The sequence below is a fragment of the Aricia agestis genome, chromosome 5, assembly GCF_905147365.1.
Source record: "Aricia agestis chromosome 5, ilAriAges1.1, whole genome shotgun sequence".
Classification (NCBI taxonomy): domain Eukaryota; kingdom Metazoa; phylum Arthropoda; class Insecta; order Lepidoptera; family Lycaenidae; genus Aricia; species Aricia agestis.
Window position 1 is genome coordinate 12,395,292 of NC_056410.1, and position 19,832 is coordinate 12,415,123.

At 40.0% G+C, this 19,832-nt stretch overlaps 1 protein-coding gene across 1 annotated transcript; it reads right to left on the reverse strand.

Annotated features, from left to right (window-relative positions):
- Positions 1 to 1,123: 1,123 nt before the first annotated feature.
- On the reverse strand, positions 1,124 to 19,808 carry LOC121726791 (putative serine protease K12H4.7). Its single transcript, XM_042114306.1, has 10 exons — positions 19,743 to 19,808; positions 18,391 to 18,576; positions 15,290 to 15,474; positions 14,211 to 14,443; positions 9,689 to 9,827; positions 7,399 to 7,544; positions 5,591 to 5,710; positions 4,727 to 4,865; positions 3,544 to 3,717; positions 1,124 to 1,303 (listed from the first exon to the last, which is right to left on the reverse strand). Exons 1-10 carry the CDS (start codon positions 19,746 to 19,748, stop codon positions 1,198 to 1,200), a joined length of 1,434 nt encoding a protein of 477 aa, XP_041970240.1. The 5' UTR covers positions 19,749 to 19,808; the 3' UTR covers positions 1,124 to 1,197.
- Between the last annotated feature and the right edge of the window lie 24 nt (positions 19,809 to 19,832).

A 19,832-nucleotide genomic window follows, 5' to 3' on the forward strand; every position in this document is an offset into this window, starting at 1 on the left:
ATGAATGGCAATTCATAGATATTTCGTACGTTTTAGATGACGTTAATTATTAATACACTTAAAACGCCAAAATGTATAAAATAGCACCAATTTGCAAACTACTTAGGTTTGGTTTTATCGCTAAGCGATAAAACGCTACTACTCATATACATCTTAGCTTAGCGATAAAACCAGCCATTATTAATCGGTAACGGAGCGTCGCGCGTAGGGCCAGGACACATAAACACGATGTGACGTCGTGTCGTACCACGATGCGGCGTCGTTTCACGATTCAACGTCACGTCGTGGGAATCTACGACGAGCATCGTAAAAAACTACGTCGCGACATCGTATGGGCCGAATCACACCGGAATGGCCAGCGGCCGATAGCGACGCGGCGAGCACTTTCAGTGTGAAATAATTTTAACTTTATTTACATATTATCACTACTACCATTACTACGTATACTAGTATCGCTTAAAAACGAATCACTTAAAAAGGCCTTTTTGAAGTTTTCAATCTACGACGAGCATCGTAAAAAAACTACGTGGCGACGTAACGTGCTACGATACACGACACGACGCCGTCGATACAATGCAGGGTGAATTGTCGCAGTTAATTTCGAGAAATGGGCCGCACTAGACGCGTCCTGCTCCTGCTGTTGTTACGAAGACGGATAAAGAAAAGACAGAAACTCAGAAGATACTGGATCCACCCATTTCTTTTAAGCTGAATAATAACTCAAATATGGTAAATATTCTCGTATGGGAAATTATCTTTGTATTACGTTTGTATGAGAACTGCGATGGCACCCGGACTCTTAACACCGTAAGTTACCTTTGATGACTTCATTAATTTGAAAAATCTTGCAGTTAGCGGTACCATAAAGTGTTTGACTTTGTTCAGTGACCGACTACTCTGCAGTGTCAAAATACTCATAATCCTGTGCACGCCTCTGCTGAACAACCATATAATTTTACTACAGCGAGAAAGAGAGCTTTATTTTATAAAAAAAATATGCACATAAAAAGTACAAAGGTGGACTTAATGCCTAATGGCATTATCTACCAGTCAACCTTTGGGCGATACAGGATCAAAATTGCGTAGGTGCCAGTCAAGTTACAAAAAAGGAAAAAAAAGAAAAGCTTTAAATTTTTAAAGATTTTTTTAAAACATAAATGTATATTTTCACCTTTCTTTCAATACGGAATAAAATAACTAGGACAACCACTGTTTCACCAGCCTCCTGGCGATTTGTTGCACGTTTGTCATTTGAATTGTGTCCGTATTGCGCCAACTGCCCATGTCAAAACAATGCGATGCCCTGAAAAACCATACATTACATTATTATTTATTATAAGGTTCGGTATATCTTATATATACAAATGGATTTTCAAATGTGTTAGTCGCGCTAAAACTCGAAAACGGCTGAACGGATTGGGCTGACTTTAGTCTTAAAATGTTCGTAGAAGTCCAGGGAAGGTTTTAAAGTGACACGAAGTTCACCGGGACAGCTAGAAAGTAAATAAATATTAAATTTTGAATAACATACAAAGCACGTTACTGGAATTTTTAAATTCCATGACAAGAATTTACTTAAATAGAAATAGGTAGAAATCCAAATGTATTGTAATACTATAATCAAAATAACGAGCTAAGAATTTCATGTAAATTATTACATTTTGTATATGAAATTTTGTGCCTCGATTATGCGTTTAGATTTTAGCACATCGACCCTGCATGCCGAGAAAAATCTGCAAAATAGGGATAGAGCGAGATGCAAGATAACAAATTGCCGTGAGACGAGTGAGATAGTAAATCATCGCCGCTGATTCGGGTTTACAAAGCCTCGGTGTACTAATGGCATAATAGGGATGATGACAAGGTCAAAAATTAGCGAATTTTGTTAATAAAATAAAGAAATCACGGTAAAAAATAAGTGTTCCCAAAATTTCAGCTTCATAGCATTTGTATTTTTTTTGTTATGCACCTTTAAAGTTGGATATTCAAGTCGATTTTTTTTTCAATTAAATTTCATAATATTTGTATACAATTCGATAACTTATGCAATTAAAAGCAACTTTTGTTATGAAACCACTTTCATAAACGCAATATTTAATATACCTGTCGAGCAAAGTTGTTCCCCGATGCGTACAAACTACGAAAGACTGACGTCAGTCTTTCGTAGCACTTTAGTATGGAGCGTTTCGGGCAGGTCTTTTTTATGAGATATTTGAATTGTCATATCTTGGTGAATTTTTAAGCTATCAGAGTCATTCTTTCAACGATGTTTCTATTTTTTAAGTGTCCTTCAATTACCGATAAGAAAAAAAAATAGTCATCATGCCTATTAGTGCCGGCTGAAGCAAGTTTTACGATATAACGGGATCGGGATTATGGTGGAAGTGCCAATACCTCCTAATTGTAGGTGCTTATTTTACAGGTGAAGGATAAAACAATTAACTAACTATTTTAGTGAGGGAGCCCTAGAACAATCAACAAAACTTGGTTAACTACGGTACCCTAAAACGAAACCCTAAACAGCTGATTTTTTGTATATTGGTAGGTTAATAGTTATATAATGTAAAAGTAACATTGTCCTACAAATAGAACAATCCATATCTTAGGACCATCAAATCAAAGTATAAAATCCTTTCTATCTCTGTTAGCTAACACTTTCAAGATTTTTCGCAGATAAAAAAGTTGTTGGTCTTATCAAAATGAAGCTACTCACAAAAAATTAGCTTGTTAGTAATAGAAAAAAAATTGTTCTAGGGTTCCCTGACTATTAGGTTCCAGTCACAGAATTTTCCTTATAATTTCTAATGACACTCAAAAATACTCAACTAAATACTAAAAAATACTCATTATTTTATAAATTGCGATTTAAATAATATTGCGTATGATTGTAAAACCGTCAATGAGGAGATAATAATTGATCTTGTAGTCGATTTCTTAAAAATGGTAGGATGTATGTATTGGCATTTCAAGTTTCAACAGCGTTATGGCACCCTCGCTCCTCAAGCGAGGAAACTTTCTTGACCACTGAGGCGAGTGTATGGGAGTTGGCGTCTTGAGCGGCTCAGTTCAACCTATGGTGGGGCCGGTCCCGTAGGCTTAGCATGGTCAACATAGAAGCGGTTTCTTTCTTCGGAAGAATCTAAGACAGAGCGACAAAGGAAATCCGCCATTTTATCACTAAAATCTGTCAGTGTCAGTTCTTTCCCGTTTCTAATGTTGTTATGCTAAGGGTCAATTTATACTAGTGCAGAGTCGAAGCGTATCGAAGCGAATTATCAAAACTGAACATAACAAAATCTTAACTCCAAAGCATTATCGCACATATATTACTTCTGAGAATTTAAAAAGGCGAATTCGCTTGACTTTTTGGTGCGCGCGCATTCTCGCGCATCCGTGCGCCCACAAGCGTATCTACGCGTCATCATGTAGGCATTCTGACGAAATCGCGCGCATTCGTTCGCCTTGTTGCGCATTTGACGCTTCGATTCGGTTCGACTCTGCGCTATTATAAATTGACCCTGGCTGCTGGGCGTAATAGCTCACCGGGGCACATTGTATGTGGGCGAGGTGTCAGTCAGATCGCGGTCGTGGACGCCGAGCGCGTGCCAGGGGTCGATGTTACCGTGGATGTTGATAGTGTTGTTGACGACCGGCTGGAGCCCGCCGAACATCGCGTTCACACGCTCCACTGCGTTGTACACGAACGTTTCGTTGAACCTGTAAAGTGCGCGAATATTTTCATATCCTTACTTCCATACCTAAGTATAATACATATTATAAATGCGAAAGTGTGTTTTTCTGTCTGTCTGTTACCTATTCACGCCCAAACGGCCCGGTTTTAGTAGATAGAGATACTTTGAGTCCCAGGCATAGAATACTTTCTATCAGTGTCAGTCAAAATTGCCAATAGCGTGTCAGTTTAATCAGTTATCATAATTAGACCAATGAAGTGTCGTCAGAAGCCTCTTCATCGTCTACGATTTACATGTATGACGTCACGTTAAAATGGCTACATTGCCCTCTAGACGACAAAAAGAAGTAAAAAAAAAATCTTGATGTGGGCACCGAAAACACTGTGTGGGGTATCAATATGAAAGAGCTTTGTTAGCTCATTCCAAATATGTAAAATATACGAAATCGGGATATAGTTTAATTAAACTACTTTGACATTTAGATAAGACCGCACTCGGCACTAGGTATGCAGCACGACATGACGCGATACTTCACGTTCCATAGAACTGACGTTTTAAAAAATATCACGTCCGTGTCGTAACGCTTTAGTGCGGTTGCGCCTTTATCGTCTGAGGGTCAATTCAGACCGCGACGCGTAGATGCGTTTCTTTTGTATTGATTTGACAGATTTCCAAGACGTCTAATGCGTCAGCGTTGCGACGACGCAGCGCTGTCGTTGCGTTGTTTTACATACAAATAACCAAGGTGTTCACACGGAGTGCTGCGTCGTTGCAACGCACACATGACGGACAGCAGCCCCCGAGACGAATGACGCAGCGCCCGCGTGGCCGGCTATGTGTCAAACGGCAGCGCTGCGTCGACGCATCGCGCCGTGTGGACTGGCTCTCACGCAATTGAAATCTGTCAATTTAGATTTCAATTGCGTGAGAGAGATGGATTTGCATGACGTCTCACGCGATAGGAGTCTGTCAAATCAATAAAAAATTAGAAATGCATCACCGCGTCGCGTTGCGGTCTGACCTCACTCACTAACCTTTCAGTGAAGGCCTGCTTGCATATATTGACGAAGTAATCAACGCTGATCCAGGTGAGCGGGTCGAACACGGTGCCAGAGCGCGGCGCCGTCTGATAGAACCCGTACTCCGTGCACGTCTGGTAGTACCACGCGCGCGCTGTAACGTCACCACAGATTCTAATAGTTACTGATATTATAAGGGTGAAAGTGTGTCTACTGTCTATTTGTCTATTACCTCTTTAGTCTTTACGTTTGCCTGAACCGATGTAGATGTCATATTTTAGTATGAAAATATGTACCATCGAGGAAATTGATTCCTAGCCAGTTGACGGACCTACGTAGTTTGGTCGGTTTATGTCAATTCAATGTTAGCTGTGATCGGTCGAATGGGTTTGACGTAACGCGACCAAATTACTTAGGTCCGCCATCTGCCTAGGAATCAACTTCTCTGATAGTACCATCGAATAAATTGATTCATAGGCAGGTGGCGGACTTACGTTGTTTGGCTGGAATATGTCAAGTCAATGTTAGCCGCTGCGCTTGCCACAATTCGACCAAATGACGAAGGTCTGCCATCTGCCTATGAATCAACTTCCCTGATTCTAACTTTGAGAGACTGGAGAGAACATATTATACAATAGTTTTCGTTGCGGTTAGAGGCTTAGACATTGGAAAAAGTCACATGACAGACAAATAAAACGAATCTTGAACAGTTTTTTACTGCGTGAATATCATTTTTGTAGAGGGTTCAGCAGACATTTAATAAATACTTAACTGTAATTTAATTAAGGCATTGACTCGAGGACGTTAAATCATTGCTAACTTTAAATTAAGTAATGACTAAACGTCCTCGAGTGCTGCTCATTAGACTTTAGAACTCACAATTACTCCGCTGTCTGTAAAACGAAACAAGCGACTCATACTCGACACCCCAGCAGGCTTCGTCGTCCAGCCCCTGGTAATCAACGATGAATCCGGCGATCTTCTGCATCGGTGTTACACCTGGCATTTAATTGTTATTTATTATAAGGGCGTACTACTCCTTCGTTAGCCGTCTTCGTAATATTTGATTAGCCTATTACCTAAAATTTTTGTTTGAAAATTAATAGGAATAGTTAAGGGAATCAGGCGTTACTTTGCGGAAATCCATAGCTTAAAATTTAAATTGTTATTATTTTTAGCAATATTCCGCGAAATAAACTTCCACCTTTAAGTAAATGAGTGAGTTTACGCATAGGCATGCGTACAGCACCTCCCTCCTCCCATACTGCCTATGCGTACACTCGCATGCAAGAACCTGCAAACACCACCACCACACAAGCAATAATGTTGGCAAATCCGTGCAAGGCCCCTCACCACCATGCAGGTTGAAAACCTCGACGCACGTTTCGCCCCAACACCGGAGTATCCTCAGGATGTGGACTCTACGAACAACGGACTTAACGGACGTTGTTCGTAGAGTCCACATCCTGTGAGGTACCGAGCAGATATGCCAGGGTTGCCACGAAACGGGAAATAAAATAAAAATAAAATATTGTGCTTGTAATGCAAATGTTATCATTTAATCTGTTTAATCAGCGTGTTATATTTACATATTTATTTATTTTAAAAACTTTATGCACATATAGGTACAAAGGTGGACTTAATGCCGTATGGCATTATCTACCAGTCAACCTTTGGGTGACACAAGGACAAAGTTGTATAGTGCCAGTAAAAAATAATAATGGTAACCAGTGTAGCTTGGAGCGATACGATGAAACGTAGTCGTATTTTCGAAGGTTGAATATGAATCGGAGGCAATTATTAAACAATCGGTCGAGTTTATCGAGTTTGTCGACATTAAGATCTAAACAGCACAGGTCACCATAGTTAATTATAGGAAAGATAAGGGAATGGACCAGCAAGGTCTTGACCGGAGTGGAAAGGAAATTTTTGAGCCGGTAGATGAATCGTACATATTATGTCGTACTGCCAGATATTTACGTGAAACTTTATTTTTAGATGATTTTAGTTCTCTATTTAAAAAATTAATTAACCCATCAAGCCCCATAAGCTCACCGGTGAGCGAGACACAATAGAATAACAATAGATTTCCAAGGATCCACGAATCACGATCGAAGGATTAAAATAATGAAGACGCATTCGAAATTTCGAATATATAAAATATTCAATAATTAATCACACGTCAGGTGTAACAGAAGCACTTCAAAACTCTTATTACGTGCGCGGTAAGGGCGCGGTATGTTACACTTGATATGTGTACCTGGGTAGGTAGGTACTAATTAGTATGTAACAGGGTATTTGACAGATTTTTAATTTATTCTATATTGTTTCTCTCCTTGTTACACTTCTTACAACGTAAACAATAAAACAGAGATGCAAATACATGCCGATAAGGCCAACACAATATTAGTGTAAGCTGTGAGCCGATATTTATGAAAATTTAAATCCTTTTTGTTTTTTGAATCAAATTTACATCCGTACACTGAACATTTATTATAATATCCCATTGTTTAAAAGATCGCAAAATTCGTAGATAACGCGCCAACGTCACCCCTGTGGGCGCAGGTACACAAACTCCGCGAGTTAGTGTACGCGGGCCGCGCCGCCCGCATCTTATTATCCGTAGGGATATGTCATATTGCTATACTGTGCCCCTACACTAGGCCTAGTAATGGCACCCATCTTACCGTAGACATTAGTAGCGAAGTTGGCACAGATCTGCCGCAAGCTGCCGGGGAGCGCGTACTGCACCGACCCGGAGAATGACACGCTGATCAGCCCCGAAAAGTAGCCCATGTCGTACACGCTGTCGTACTTCAGCGGCTCGCATAGTCTGAGAGTCAAAAAACATAATATAACATAACACCAGGATCTGATGGCAAATTTGGCAGATAGATTTATACGTGGGAGAGCCATGCTTCGACACGAATGGGCCGGCTCAACCGGAGAAATCCCACGTTCTCACAGAAAACCGGCGTGAAACAGCGCTTGCGCTGTGTTTCGCCGAGTGAGTGAGTTTACCGGAGGCCCAATCCCCTACCCTATTCCCTTCCCTACCCTCCCCTATTCCCTTCCCCTCCCATCCCTACCCTCCTCTATTACCCTATTCCCTCTTAAAAGGCCGGCAACGCACCTGCAGCTCTTCTGATCCTGCGAGTGTCCATGGGCGACGGAAGTTGCTTTCCATCAGGTGACCCGTTTGCTCATTTGCCCCCTTATTTCATAAAAAAAATAGATTTTCAAAAAATATCCCTGATCATTGGAGAAGTTTTTATATTTGCATGTTTCACACACATAATTAATCAGCCGCTGTAAGGAAAAAAAGGATCAAAATGTTTTATTCCAATTACCCTAGTATTGCTAGTCAATTTTCTCACTTTTTGCCATCAGATCCTGGTAGACCTATACCTACTTACAACTAGGGCCTGATCTAGCTAATTATCCGCTCCGGGCAAAGATAATTTTTGCCGCCCTTGACATACAGAAAACCATACAAATCATAAGTTAGTTTTGTTGGGGGATAATGGGGATAAAGAATATTTAAGTTCTTTAGTATTTAATTACTGTAAAATACTTAAAATATATTTCCACTATCCAACCTAAAGTAGATTGGAAGGTATAATTTTCAAATTTGGGTGGTGGATGGGTAATGGCTAGGTTGGAAGATAGGAATAAGTCATTTTGCCGCCCCTCAATTTTGCCGCTCTGGGCAAATGCCCGGCTCGCCCCCCCCCCCTTAGATCAGGCCCTGCTTACAACCAGGAGAAAAGGAAGAGAGAAAGTCACTTCCGAGCAACGAATACTATACCTACTCACAAGGAGAAGAAGCGGAACTTCATAGAAAAAAGTGTACCCCTCAAATTCTTTAGTACCTGCGAAGTAGGGACAGAGGGCGCTGAAGTGGCGATGACGTCACTGGCGGGAAATTTAAAATAGTACCATTATCTATAGCGGGAAATTTAAATTTTTAGCTGGGTAGGGTGGCGATACTCCTTATTCATTAATCCGAAAGAATGGAACTAACAGATCCATTCTTTCAGTTATCACATAAAAACAAATAGAAATAAAATAGATTTACAAATTTTTTCAAAATTTTTATTTGTTCCAGTTCCTTACTTTCATTGATTTCCGGTAAGCCATAATGAATCATAACTGCGTGAAATTCAATAACACTATAACACATTAAGATTATGATCAATTTTTCAATTTAATTGTTTAACGCACAAGAAAAACAGTTTCGAAGTCGATTTTTCAATATAAACAAAACACATAAACACACAACAACATAAACAGGCAAACAGGCAGGAGTCTATTTTTCAATATATAAAGCGTCTCAACTTATAACTGGCATAAAAACATACACAGGATTTTAAGAAACTTAACGTAAATTTGCTGTTTAATCAACAAAATATGAGAAAATATTTCAGAATTTCACTTGAAAATAAACTAACCACAGCTAACGAATTAACTATTTATGTTGCCAGTACAGATGTCTATGAAAATACAAATATTTTATTCCTAATTTTGTTCAAATAATGAAATAGCTTTTAGTTCGTGATAATTTAAACAGCTTTGATGTTTTGCTAATTAAATTTTCTAAAACAATTTGCAGAAATATCAATCAATACAAATATTTTCTAAGAAAACATGATGAAATTAAAAAATAAAACTACCATAATGGATTGTTTTTAATAGTGGCAAACATTTGAACCAGCGCAACTAGTGTAAAAATATCTATGTGTGGGTGAGCTTTCACCGACACAGAAGTCCACAGCCCCTGCTTCCGAGAGTACATCTCGAACGTAAAGAAAAATATACAAACATAGTAGTAAATCGAAATTATTATCCGTCTCTTTCTCGCAAACGATTGGGACGTCACAGTGTGATACAGCCATTTATAGACGATTGTGTAGACTGTAAACCATGACGTCTTATATCTTTTTAATTGTCTGACTAATTTTAAATTGCCAAACATACCTGTACGTTTCCTGCACAGTTTGTCGGCCTGCTTCAGTTTGTATGGCAGCCACAGTGTCCTCTATGCCCTGTCGTATGACGGATATACACTGGTCTCCACCCTCGGAGTGAAAGGCTTCGTGTACAACTTCCAAGTAATCTGTAACGATTCGAGATAAAAAGTTAATTCTTGGTTAGTTATTGCTATCTCTCTCGTTCATCGTGTATGTTAAAGAAAAGGCATGATGTTTTAATCCCAGTACGGATTACGCAACATGGCCACCACACAAAATTAATATACCTAGCGCAATAGAGATACAAAGGCGAGCAAGTGAGATGTCACTATCAGTAACACTGCGATGTAAAAAGAGTCGTGTGATATGCTGTCATGTACTTAAATGAACCAATTTTTTGTCATCTATGTGACGTCCAGTCGGCATTTATCGGCACGTTGACAATTTAATCTCTTAGAAAGATACTTGTGTAAGTGTATACGTAAACAAATTTTTACACACAGACGTAAATCAAATTCGGTTTCGTTTGACAGCTCGAGATTGTTGCTTTATTCCGCTAGGTATATTAACTTTATGCCACCACATTAGCACTGAATTTTCCATTGACATATAGGTTTAAAGGTCTTTAGAGAAGAATTTTCACACCACACTTGAACACATTATATTATTTTGTTTCTTAAATCTGTCAATATTTCTATCATTGGTGCTAACTGCTAGTACACCTTGAGGCAAGAGTTTTCAAATTAATAATATAAATGAACCGTTAACTACTGGTAAATTATTACTGTGCTCGCTTTATCTTATATCAGTCTTTAAAACAACAAATTACTTTTTAATTATTTTGGCCGACTAAAAACCGACTCTTGAAGAATACACTACGGAATCCTATTTTCTTTTAAGTTTTATGCAAGTTCGTTGTAATAACTTCATCACTATAGGTCTACCAGAATCTGATTTTTTTTTTCAAATTCAAATATCTTTATTTCAGACTACAGTGTGGTCAATTGGTTAGTATTACATAAATTAAAAATTATTAGGGTTATTTAAAAAGAACAAAACATAACTTAAAGTAAATAATTAAAACTAAACTAAATCATGCACCTCAGTTAGAACTATGAGCGAATGTATCCTTGAGGTCTGCTCTCGAATACGTTCATTATCCGCACATAGTTCCTCAATATAGGTGCATGCGGATCATCTGCCACAATCTTCAGGATGCTGTTGTCACTTCCCCTTACGCGATTTATTAGAGATGCAGCTTTCTTGCGCATGAGTGCCCGGAAGCCATCCGTCCTTGCTTGTGCAAACATCTCGGACGTACTACAAAATCGGGGAAGTTTCAGCATCATCCTGAAGATATTGTTATATTAGATGCGAAGGGTGTTTAGAGATGCTTTGGTATAGCTGATGCCTGATCTACAGGCCACCTGTGTACAGATTCTGACAGAACGCTTTAAAGAGTGTGATCTTCACTTCATCCGTACAACGTGCGAACCTGCAGGCCAGCATATTACCTCGCACCGCCAAAGCCCTCCGCTCCCGTTCAATATCTAGATCATCTTTAAGGTCGTCGGTAAGTATATGGCCGAGATATTTAAAATTGAATACTCTGTTCAGCTCCTTTCCGCCGAGGTATATTGGAGGTATGGATTCGGGATACTTACCGGCGGCCTTAAAGATCATAATTTCACTTTTGTTGACATTATATGTCAGGCCATGCGAATCAGCGTATCTTTTGCACACCTTCAGCATCTCCCGAATTCCTCTCGCAGTGGGACTCAGCAATACCATGTCGTCCGCGTAGCTAATGTTGTTAACGCTAACACCACCAACCTTGCATCCGACACGCATATTGCTGAGCTCCACTTTGAGATCATTCACGTACAGATTGAATAGCTTAGGAGACGATAAACCCCCCTGTCTCACTCCGCAATTCAACCTGTACGCCCTAGAGAGTCTATTGGCCCATTTCACGTGATTCGTCTGATTCCGATACCAGTAACGAAAAATATTTATAATATCTACCCGGTATACCCATGCTCTCCATTTTCTTCCAAAGTACATCATATGAAATGAGGTCAAATGCCAAAATGCCTTTGAAAGATCCAGAAAGCGTGCGTAAACCGGTGTCCTACGGCTTGTATAGTATTGGACAGTATGCTTGAGACTCAAGATAGTGGACAGTCTAGGTCTGAATCCAAACTGCCCATCATGCACTTCCAGATATTTGTCAAGCACACTGTCCAACACTTTAGCCACTACAGTAGCAAGCGATATAGGGCGGTAATTTCCCTTGTCCGAGATATCACCTACTCGGTTCTTGACAATGGGAACTACAATAGTTTTCATCATATCCGTTGGCAGATATGCGTGTTGTATGCAGATATTAAAGAGCAGAGCTAAAGCTCTCGGTAGATGTGTACCTAAGTCCGTCATGACCGGGACACTTGCCCCTGCTCATGCGCTTAATTACATCTCTCACCTCTTTAGCAGTAAACATGAGCACGGGCACCTCCCCCCGCACGCCGGACCCAGTAGTAGAACTGAGCGGGGACTGCACTTTAACATGTTCCATGAACATATTCGCAATTCCCTCTTTATCGCTAATGCCATTGACACTGGTCGGGAGGCCAGGCTTAACATCGAACTTATTAGTGCATTTCCAAAATTTAACAAAATTTTTGTCAGCTCGTAACTTAGCTAACATATTCATTTTGATTTGCACTTGGTTGTTTAAACACCATTTTAATCGACTTTTAACCAATTCAGTGCGGATGACACGGGAGCCGTGTCATTTGAAAAACGATTCTATCTCCCTCAAATTACACTTTAGAAGGTTCTACTCTGAACAAAAACAACATTTTCCACGTAGAACAAGCCTATAGGCTTCGCCTATGAATATTCTGTGAATTGAAATAAAGTAGGGGCCGTCAACCTTTTTCAAAAGGTGCATTCATTGCGGATTATACGGCAGCCGCGTCTTATGGGTTTTTAACGTGTGGCGTATCAAACGTGAGCCGTGTTATTTAAAAAGCGATTGTATCTCCCTCAAATTACACTTTAGAAGATTCTGCTCCGGACAAAACCATCTAAATTTTCTACGTAAAACAAGCTTATAGGCTTCCTCTCTGAATATTCTGTGAATTGAAAAAAGTAGGTGCTGTCTCCTTTTTTAGCCCACCGTACATTATCCAAAATTTCTGATCACTAAAATTCGGACGCCCGCCGGAACGTACTCTGTTCATACATTTTGTTGTGGACCCCGCATACTATCAGAATTCTGACGTGTCAAAATGTATGAGCGTCCGACTTTTTCTGATAGTAAATTCGGATAATGTGCGGCCGGGCTTTTTAAAGTAAATTTTTAAGAAAATAATGAAGTAATATTGGGAGTCTTCATAGTTCCCATCATCAGATCACCACTTTTGTAAACATGGTATCAACTCGGAACCGGATCAATCGGAACAAATACCCTATACAACAAAAGATAAATTTTGAAAATCCGTTCACAAACAGCGGAGTAATCGTTGAACACACATAAAAAATATCCACAGCCAAACGTATAACCTCCTCTTTTTTGGAAGTCGGATAAAAAATATTAACTACGAACTTCTTTAAATTTATCTACGAACGTATAATTTACTTTGGAAACCCAGATCTATTTAATATAGATAGGTACTCATTTTTCTAACTTTGAAATCTACAAAAGGTTTGCAACATCTGAATAAAAAAATCGCTTACCTGCCATTTTCAGGTTTACACTTAGTAAAACTACTCGAAATCAACTTAAAACAACGTAGCATTCCGTCAACAACAATAGTTTGGGTTCAATTAAATAAATTAAGTTAATACAAGCGTAAAAACAAAAAAAAAACCATAAAGCTTTTTGAACGTGGCGGATGATACGGTAGCCGTATCATCTACTTCTATGGCGTATGACACGGCTCACGTGTGACGGGAAAATTGTATGCCGCCACGACTGAAAGTCTTCAAAAAGGTGCGCCGCATTGAATCGGTTAAAGATCTTACGTGATTCACACATCTGTTCATAAATATTACCAACTGTAGGCCTGTTATGTGACACCCACTTTTTAAAGTTAAGCCTGGCCACCCGATGAGCATCTTTTACGTGCTTATTCCACCCACAAACCTTTTGTTTGCGAGGCTTAGTATTAACAACGTTTTGTTTCAATAGCTGCCGTACTTAACACATTAACAATTTGTTCATATAAGTTGTCCAAATTTGCCATCAGATTTTGACCTGTTGTCAAAATTTGCCATCAGATTTGAGAGATTCTCAAAAAATATATTTGATCATTGGATAAATTTTTATATTTGCATATTTCACATACAGAATCAGCCGCTAGAAGAAAAAAAAAAGGGTCAAAATGGTTTATTCCAATTACCCCGGTATTGCTAGAGTCTATTTATTTTCTCACTTTTTGCTATCAGATTCTGGTAGACCTATAATTACTAAGTAAATAAATAAAATTTTATTTCAGTCTAATTTTGTATGTATAAAATCTCACCCGTAAAATCAACTTTCCCCAGTATAGGTCCGCTCGAGGCGACCGTTCCCAGCACTAAATGCGGGTACCGCTGCTTGAACCACAGCACCATGTTGGCTGCGTACGACCCACCGTACAATATGACGTCACTGTCAGCGAACATCGGCGACGATTTCATATCACGGATGAAGTGAGCCAAGTCCGCCAACGCCTGGTCCATGTTGAGGAACCGGAGATTCTCAGTTGTGAATTCTCTGAAATATATTACAGACTAGATGACGCCCGCAACTCCGTTGCGCCGAAACTCGTTTATTGCGCGGGAACCGTGCATTTTTCTAGGACGAAAAGTATCCTATGTCCTTTCCCGGGACTCAAAGTACCTCCATGCCAAATTTCAGCCCAATCGGTTCAGCGATTCGCGCGTGAAGAGGTAACAGACAGACAGACAGACACACTTTCGCATTTATAATATTAGTATGGATTGTAAAATGTAAAATCAATTAGGTCATGATTAAGGTTAACAAAGCTCAGTTTGCGGCTATAATGCTACCATACATAAAATAATGCAATAGCAATTAATCTTTCGTTGACATCTGGAGCAAAGTACTATCGAGAAGTTCCTAGGCAGTTGACGACCTACGTCATTTGGGCGGATCATGTCAATTCAATGTTAATTATTGTGATCTGTCGGCTGGGTTTGACATAACGCGTCCAAACTACATAGGTCCCCCATCTGCCTAGGAATCAACTTGTCTGATAGTACATAATTGAAATGGAGTACACAGAATTTTAGAGCATGATTTATACTGCATACGTAGATATAGGCAAAATCGTTGATGTTTTTTACACTTGCGCAATATTCTTGTCTCGTTTACACAGATTTGCAAAACGAGTGCGGTAGCAATACAATGTTTATCGCGGATAAAAATTCATGATCGCGTACGCGTACCATGTAGAAATGCTTGAATAACTTATTGCTACTAATTGTCCCTTCCGCTCGCTTACGAAAATATTTCTATCGCTTTAAACATTTTTAATCCATGGAAAATACAAGCTTCGCGACTATTAGTAGTTAGATGTTTAAACTTAATTCAACTCACTCATACGGCAGACTCCTGCCATAATATCTGTGCTCGGTGTACACCTGGTAGCCGCTATTCTCCTCCGCCATCAGGTACATGTTGCCCGCCTGCAGCCAGCCCGGCGCGATGTTCCACTCGCCGCCCACCATTATGAAGATGGGAGAGCCGGGACCGCCCCAGAACTCCGGGTTGAACATGTACCGCTGTAATTGGAAAAATATACAGGATGCAATTAAACCTTCCGGCCAAATTTTGATATATTGATCCTTGTTAAAAATAAAAATACACGTATTTTTTTGTTTTAAAGTATATTATGATACCAACTTGGTACTACGGTTACCAAGTTGGCAATTTTATAATGGTATCCATGTGGTATATATGTGGTACATATTATAGTGATTTTGATTTAATTAGATTTTAGAAGTATTCAAGCATACGCTACCAAAAAGTAACATTTTGCCACGGGTATACCATGGTTCCGAAAGTGCTTAGAGAACTCCTGACTCCTTATAGATACAAGTTTGCGGATTCCATCGTTGTTTTAATAAGTGAAAGCATATGCTACTATGTAAATTCTATTCAACGTAATTCAAGTTAGGTATAGTTAATAGATGTGTTAGTTCCATACCTAAATCCTATCTGTCTGCATAGCTGGGCATTAACTCGTTAATCCGTTAATCGTTAATTAACGAAGTTAACATTTTGATTAACGGATTAACTTTTAAGTTAACTTTTTAAAATTTTAACGGTCTCGTTAACTTCCGTTAATATTCAGGAGTCCGTTAATCGTTAATCCAATGCCTACTATTTACCGCACAGCACCGCGGCGCGGCGCGAAAAACAGGTTCAGACAGAGCATGAAACGACAAGTGCCGGGCGGGCGGACAGCGCAGCGCCGCGGCACGGCAGCAGCGAGTGAAACAAAAACAATACTAGATACATTTTCAGGCGCATGCGAGTGAGAAGAGATTTCTTTCGTTTTATTACTTCATTACTCAGCGCCGGTGCTTACCTATAGAGTGAAGAGTTTAGACTTTAGAGTGATTTGTGTTATTTATTGTTATTATAAATTACCAGGGCCGTCTCTAGCCCATGTGACGCCCGTGTGCAAACATTACCCTAGCGCCCTGTAACAAGCGCGCGCGCGGTAAAAATGAAGTGGGTACAAAGTAAAAGTACAGTTTGTCCGGCCGCTTAAGGGTGAGGACTCTAAGCGGTGGCTTCTTTCGTTCCACCAGACGAACTATAACAGCACATCAAGTTACCACATAGGTACTGTCAAATTTCTCCAATATAAAATAGGTAACAAACTCTATGGTTATTTGTTTGTAGATTGAAGTTTTTTCGGTGTTGACCATGATGTGCTCTTGTGTCTTGACTGACCCTAACAAGCCTAACCCCAAAACGTAAATTTTATATCGCTTAAGTACTTCAATTTTACTTTAAATTTCATGTTCTATACTTATTAAACATCACATCATCACAACATCGGTATTAATTCGATTTCATTGAAGAGCTCTAACTTCTCTATATCCGAAGAGCCAGCATGGTACAGTTTGTTTTCTAAATTAGAACACTGTGCTTTTTTGTATCTAAATCCAAATCCTCCCACTACCTATTTTGAAAAAAACGAGCGATAGAACACTCACTATTACACCAAATAATATAACAATCTTCATTTATGTGTTCTAAGGTTCATTTCACGTTGAAAAATAAAGATTATAATATTTATATTGCAAAAGCCGAGCCGTTCATGGCGCGCCTTGTTTTGCTGTAATTCTATAAATATAAGAAGAGCTTCGGATATTACACAAAAATGTTTGCAAACTGGAGTTCTTTTTACGTTGGTCAATAAAGCGTAGGCCGTGGCGGCCGGCCAGCGCGGGCGCGCGCCGAGTACGAGCGGCGCTCGGCGCCCCTAGAACCGCGGCGCCCGTGTGCACCGCACACATTGCACCTAAGGGAAAGACGCCCCTGTAAATTACTATCAGTGATCATTTGCATGTTGATAAAGAAGAGTGCAGTTTAATTTAGTTAGGTAGAATACAATAATTTTATAGAAGTATTTTGTTTTGTCCCTAACCTGTTAACTTCTAGAACCTATACCAACAGGTTTTGTACGTACACTAAATCAATGATTTAAGTCATATTGTTATATAAAACGTGGGAGAGTCATGCTTCTGCACGAATGGGCCGGCTCGACCGGAGAAATACCACATTGCGCTTGCGCTGTGTTTCGCCGAGTGAGTGAGTTTACCGGAGGCCCAATTCCCCTATCCTCCCCTATTCCCTTCCCTTCCCATCCCTACCCTCCCCTATTACCCTATTCCCTCTGAAAAGGCCGGCAACGCACCTGCAGCTCTTCTGATGCTGCGAGTGTCCATGGGCGACGGAAGTTGCTTTCCATCAGGTGACCCGTTTGCTCGTTTGCCCCCTTATTTCATAAAAAAAAACAAAATAATAACATATGGCTATATTACACACATATTAAAGGATTACCGATTAACATTAACTTGTGTTAATTCGTTCGATATGCAACGCTTTAACGTTTAACGAAGCTAACTTTTTTTAACGGATTAACGATTAACAAAGTTAACTATTTGATTATCGGTGCCCAGCTATGTCTGTCTGCAACTGACAACTTAGGTATGTGTTTACCGTAATAAAATATGTAAATAATTTTGTTTCCTTGCACCCTGTAGGTATACACATGCGACGCCTCCGTGGTCTAGTGGTATAGAGCGCGGCTCTTGACTCGGAGGTCGTGGGTTCGATTCCCGCGTTGGAAACATGTTATTTCCAAGTTTGGTTAGGACAATGCAGGCTGATCACCTGATTGTCTGACAAGTAAGATGATCCATGCGTCGGATGGGCATGTAAAAAGTCGGTCCTGCGCCTGATCTCTCGCCAGTCGTGTCAGTCGTCCGTCCCACTGGGTTATGAGAGTAAAGGAATAGAGAGTGCTCTTGTGTACTGCGCACATACTTGGGCACTATAAAATTACTCCTGCGTAGCTGGCCTGGTTTCAATGAAACCGGCCACCGTCACCGAAACCAGTGTGGGAGCTATTATTATATTACACATGCGCTCAACATTTTTATCGCAGCCAATCTACTCACCATCTGATATGTATCAGTGTTCTGCGGGTCGAAGTGGTCGACCGGCATCGTAACGTAGCTCTCGTACACGGTCCGCGCGGGCGAGCGGGGCGCGGGCGGCGGGGGCAACTCCAGCCGTATGCTAGACTCTATGATACGCGGCTCCGCGTAGCTCGACGCTACCCCGAGCAGCAGGAATAACGCGATCTAGACATAAGAAGGTACAAACAGAGAAATTCATTCACCTACCTTGGAGATATACAGTGTAACAAAAATTGTGATAATACTTTAGGGTGTGTATGAGTCCCCTGTATGGATTTCACTGTGAAAGTAGCAGCGCTAAGAGTAACTTTTTTTCATCTTTGTACGGAAAAATTCATGACGCACGGGTGCTTGCCCATACAAATCAGAAAAAAATTTGCTCTTTAAGCGCAGCTACATAGTGAACTCTAGGTATATAATAATCACATACACACCCTAAAGCGGCCTTTCCCAAAGTTGGCGATAACGCCCCCTTGTGGACGCCGAAGGTCTGAAGAGGGGCGGTGTGGGACCGAGAAAAAAAATGGGGGCGTTGTGTAGAGGCTTGGGGGGTGATTTATTTCATCTGGATGCATTTTGAATTGTAAATATGGGGGCACTAAAACATAATTTGTTCTTAAAATGGGCGGTAGACAAAATAAGTTTGGGAACCTCCTGCCCTAAGTATTATCACTTTTGTTACACCTTGTAGATTCATAGGCCGACGATCTATATTCTATTTTATGTGGTCGGTTTATTGTCATGTCAATGATATTTGTCTAATGAATAATATCTATCGATTAGCTATGTCCACACTGTGCACTTTCATCTTCAATGTTCATCATCAACTTTCATATTGGCGCATTCAATAATTGAATGCGTCGAGGAACGCAACGCCAATATTGTCATTTTCGAAGTTTTGGATACGGTCAGAGGGCATGCGTCGCGGGCATGCCTCACGATCTCTGTTGACTGCGCTATAACGCATGCCCTTGACGAACAGAAAAAGGCACAGTGTGGACAAAGCTATTGGGATTTGGGCATAAGGTCGCCCAATTTATTTACGTAAGTCGGTCTTCAATCAAGTGTGATCGTTCTGTGCAGTTATAATTTATACTTAATGCTTTAACGGATAGTAGCTAACTACTGCTTTTACTAAGAAACGAAAACACAATAAAAAATCTTAGTCCCAGATATAATATTATGCACATCATTCCTTCTAATTAAAGGACTTTATCGTAAAACGACTGGGTTTACGATAAACTGGGTGGACTAGGTTGTGTTGTGATGTGTTCAGAAAAACAATTGACAAATAAGAAATACTAATTGATAATAATTTTTCAAATACTTACCATCATGACGGCCAATCTTCCTTTTATGAACTACTCAATAATTACGAGCCCGAATACTTTACTATCGTTAAGATTATTGATAACACAATT

Coding starts and splice junctions, on each gene's coding strand:
- LOC121726791 (XM_042114306.1), bottom strand. Junction 14,444..15,289: donor GGCAGGAGTCTGCCGTATGA/GTGAGTTGAATT, acceptor AATATATTTCAG/AGAATTCACAACTGAGAATC. Junction 4,866..5,590: donor TTACAGACAGCGGAGTAATT/GTGAGTTCTAAA, acceptor GTGACGTTACAG/CGCGCGCGTGGTACTACCAG.